The 4,785-nt window shown below is 41.0% G+C and overlaps 1 protein-coding gene across 1 annotated transcript; it reads right to left on the reverse strand.

The window, feature by feature from the left end:
* Positions 1–3,032: 3,032 nt before the first annotated feature.
* Positions 3,033–4,100, reverse strand: LOC112999789 (uncharacterized). The gene is made up of 2 exons (XM_026126103.1): positions 3,692–4,100; positions 3,033–3,493 (listed from the first exon to the last, which is right to left on the reverse strand). The coding sequence occupies exons 1-2, from the start codon at positions 4,098–4,100 to the stop codon at positions 3,033–3,035; spliced, it is 870 nt and encodes a 289-aa protein (XP_025981888.1).
* Positions 4,101–4,785: the final 685 nt, after the last annotated feature.

The following is a 4,785-nucleotide window of genomic DNA, read 5'->3' on the forward strand; positions in this document are numbered from 1 at the left end:
TTATTATTTTATAAAAGCACTCTATTTTACTCTGACAACTGAATAATTAAATAAACATCCTTTTTTTTAAAACACTTTTTTTATTTAAATAAAAGGCAAATAAATATTTTTTTTATTTTCTAAAAACCTTTATTTATTTTCTAAAAGCACATATTTATTTTGTTCACCTTTAAACCATCATTTTAATCAATAACAACCATTTCTCATCATTTAATTAATCACAAAAACTTCATTATTTTTCTAAAACTCTATTTATTTTTAAATAAAACCCTTTTTATTTATTTTACGAAAAATGGGGTGTTACAACTCCACCCCCCCCTTAAAAGAAGTTTCGTCTCTGAAACTTACCGGTATCAAACAAAGCTGAATAAACGTTGCGCATCTAGCTCTCCAAATCCCAAGTAGCATCCTTGCTCGAAGCATTTCTCCATACCACCTTGACCAAATGAATCTCCCTCCCTTTTAGTTGCTTGACACTACGGTTGTCGATCCTTAGTGGCAATGTTTCATATGCCAAGTTCTCTTTCACTTGGACATTGTCAAACTCGATCACATGCGATGGATCATGAACATATTTTCTGAGCTAAGAGATACGGAAGACACTATGGAGATTTGAGAGAGATGGTGGCAAAGCCACCTGATATGCAACTGGGCTGACATGCTATAGGATTCCGAAGGGACCAATGAATTTAGGTGTCAGCTTATGGGACTTCAATGCCTTGCTAACCCCAGTCCACATAGTGACTCTCAGGAATATATGATCACCTACAACAAACTTAAGGTTCTTTCTCCTCTTATCGTGGTAGCTCTTCTGCCTACTTTGGCCTACTCTCATCCTCTCCTGGATCAACTTGACCTCTTCAGTGGTCTTTTGAACCACCTCAAGTCCTAAAGCAATGCTCTCATTGGGATCTATCCAACATAGAAGTGTCCTACATCTCCTACCATACAACGCTTCGTAAGGTGCCATACCTATACCAGAGTGAAAACTATTATTGTAGGTAAACTCTATCAAGGGTAATAAACTATCCCAACTACCCCCTGCTCTAACACACAAGCTCTTAAGAGGTCATTTAAGGACTGGATGGTGCACTCGGTCTGACCGTCAGTCTATGGATGGTAAGCAGAACTCAACTTAAGCTTGGTTCCTAGGGCTTTACGAAAACTCTCCCAAAATATAGAGGTAAACCTAGGATCTCTATTAGAGACTATGCTAGAAGGCACACCATGTAGCCTAACTATCTCACTGATATACAGACTAGTCAACCTCTCTTAGGAATATCTAATGTTAATTGGGATAAAGTGAGTAGATTTCATCAACCTGTCCACAATAACCTAAATGGAATCTAAACCCTTAGGGGTCCTAGGTAACCCCACAATGAAATCCATAGAGATGTTATCCCACTTCCACTCAAGTATCTCTAAAGACTGAAAGTTCCTAAAAGGCTTCTGGTGTTCTATCTTAGCTTTCAGGCACACTAGGCAGGCAAGGACAAACTCATTAACCTCCCTCTTTATACCCAACCACCAAAACATCTGCCTAAGATCCTGATACATCTTACTGGCCCAGGGTTGATACTCAAGCTACTCCTATAACCCTCCTCTAAGAGTACCCTCCTAAGCTTAGGTCTACTAGGCACATAGATCCTACCTCAGAGTCTCAGAACTCCACCAACTCTACACTGAAACCACTTTTTCTCCTTACAACAATGGACTCTAACCGGGCTGACAAGAATAGGTTAGACTTTTGACCCTCACGGATCTTGCTTAAGAGCTTGCTGGTGACTCTCAACATACCCAATCTAATGCTACTATAAGTGATCTCACAAGCTAGGCTCATGTCTCTAAACTTCTCTAGGAGGTTTAACTCTCTAACCATCAAATCAGAAACCTGAAGGGATTTCCAACTCAAGGCATCAGCCACTACATTGGCTTTGCCTGGGTGATAGCTAAGCCCAAAATCATAATACTTAAGGAACTCTAACCATCTCCTTTACCTCATGTTAAAATTTCTCTGATCAAACAAGTATCTAAGGCTCTTATAGTCACTAAACACCTCAAATTTAGATACATAAACATAATGCCTCCAAATCTTAAGAGCAAACACTATGATTGCTAACTCGAGATCATGCATAGGATAATTTCTCTCGTGAATCTTGAGTTTTCGGGAAGCATAGGCCACTACTTGGTCCCCCTGCATAAGCATTCCACCCAAACCCATCTTGGATGCATCACAATACACCACAAAGGCTAGCTTAGAAAAACCTTCTATTAACTTATGGTAGTAACATGCTAACCCAAGGAAGCTCCTAATCTCAAACATCAGCTTGGGGCTCTCCCAGCTCATCATAGCTTTTACCTTAGAAGGATCTACTATTATCCTCCGTCTAGATATAACATGACCCAAAAAACTCACCTCTTCTAGCCAAAACTCACACTTGGACAACTTGGCATACAACCTGTTGTCCTTGAGAGTCTGCAACACAACCCTCAGATGCTTCTCATGTTCCTCCGTAGTCTTGGAATACACCAAGATATCATCTATGAAGACCACTACAAAAATATCTAGGTAGGGATGAAAGATCATGTTCATGTAGTCCATGAACACGCTAGGGATGTTGGTCACACCAAAAGCCATAGCCAGGTAGTCATAATGGCCATAACGGGTCATAAAGGTAGTCTTCGGAATATCCTCAAACTTCACTTTAATCTGGTGGTAACGTGACCTAAGATCTATCTTACTGAACACATAAGCCCTCACTAACTGGTCCATTAGATAATCTATCCTAGGCAAAGCATACCTATTCTTAATCATCACCTTGCTTAGTTGATGATAGTCTACACATAACCTCATGGTCCCATCCTTCTTGACTAACAGCACATGCGCTCCCCAGGGTGACACGTTAGGCCTCACATACTGTTTCTCTAACATCTTCTCTAACTATTTCTTAATCTTACTCAGCTCTATAGGGGATATCCTATAAGGGGCTATGGATATGGGTCTAGTACTAGGCACTAAGTCTATGGAGAACTCAAACTCTCTCAGGTGGTAACCCAAACACCTTAAGAAACTCCCTCACCATGGGTATATCATTCACAAGGGTCTTGATCTCAACACTCATGCTAGCTAGGATCATGTATACCTGTGCATCCTCTCTCAAAGATGCCTTAACTTGGTTAGCAGATAAAAACTCATCACCATCACTCACGCCAAACTCAAGAAAGACAACAAATTTCTCAAAACAATTTAGCAAGACATGGTTGGAAGATAATCGGTCCATACAAAGAATAACATCAACCTGACTTAAGGGTAGCACAACGAAGTCAACTAGAAACCGTCTATCAGAAATCAAGACAGGACATTGCAAGCACACATCAGAAGTTAAAATAGACACACTAGTAGGTGTATCCATAGTCAAGTCAAATTTCAAATAAGACACTAGCAAAACAAGTTTTTCAATACGAACACGAGAAACAAACAAATTTGTGGCACCTGAATCATACAATACAACCAAGGGAACTTGACTTATGAAACACATACCTTGGATGAGATCATCGAACTGTGCGACATCAACACCACTAAGAGCAAGCACTCTCCCCGTGGTCCTTGTTCACCCACTCCAGTTATTCAAACTCCCGCTACTCTTCTCCCTCCTAGGATGCGAGCAGCTAGTACTGATGTGGACCTTACCTCGATAGTTAAAACAAGTCATGTCACTGTCTGGGCAATCACGAGCAAAATGACCAATCTTACTGCACTTAGCACACCTAGATGGCGTAGAAAGTGTAGCAGGAGCACCACCACTACCAGTAGGCTGAGATACTCTGTTAGCTGGATGAGAACTTCCACCAATAGGTTGAAATCCCTTACCGGAAAGCTGGGATCCACCAGTCCTCTGTCCCCCAAAGTGGTGGCCATATTGCCCAAAAGGGACAACATACAGCTTAACACGACTATGAGTCATATGCTTCTTCTCTTTCCCATGACTAGCATTGGCATTCTTGTAGAATGCTACTTTCTCCCTCTGATCCTCGTAAAAGACTTTGTACATGTTAGGCAACTGTGCAAAGTTATAAACTCCGTGATAGTTCACCATCATCTTTACTTTTGGTCGGAGGCCATTTTGAACCTCTCTCTAGCTTCCCCCTAATAATGGGGAAAGTACCTGATTAGGTTCTCAAACCTAGTTGCACACTCTACCACCATCATGCTCCCCTGTTTTAGCTCGAGGAACTCCATCTCCTTCTTGTTCTTCAAATATTATTGAAAATACTTCTCTAGAAAAGTTTGTCTGAAAGTCCCCCATGGAACAGCAACATCACTTACTCCCTCTAGATGTGGGCAAGTGTTCTCCTACCATTACTCCGCCTCATCTGCTAGCATATGAGTAACAAACAGCACCTTCTGCTAGTCTTGACACTCCATCACTCAAAAGATCTTCTCAATCTCCCTCAGTCAAGCCTCAACACCCTTAGGATCATAACCCCCTTTGAAGGTAAGTGGGTCATTCCTTTGAAAGCAATCTAAACCATGGTACACAACTTCTCCTCCACCACCTCCTTGATTAGCCATGACTTGTGCCAGGTTGTCCAAAGCCTCATTAAGAAGTCACTCATGTTCATTTCTCACAGCCATCACTTCTTGTGTTAGGCAAGAAGCAAAAACTTTGAGAAATGTACCAACACAATAGAGTAAGTCTCTGAACATAACAAAACAAGACACACAACAAGCACAACAACACATTAGAGTACACAAGGAAACCTAGAAAGCTCATAACACATATG

The sequence above is a fragment of the Glycine max genome, chromosome 16 (genome assembly GCF_000004515.6).
Source record: "Glycine max cultivar Williams 82 chromosome 16, Glycine_max_v4.0, whole genome shotgun sequence".
In the NCBI taxonomy this organism is placed as follows: domain Eukaryota; kingdom Viridiplantae; phylum Streptophyta; class Magnoliopsida; order Fabales; family Fabaceae; genus Glycine; species Glycine max.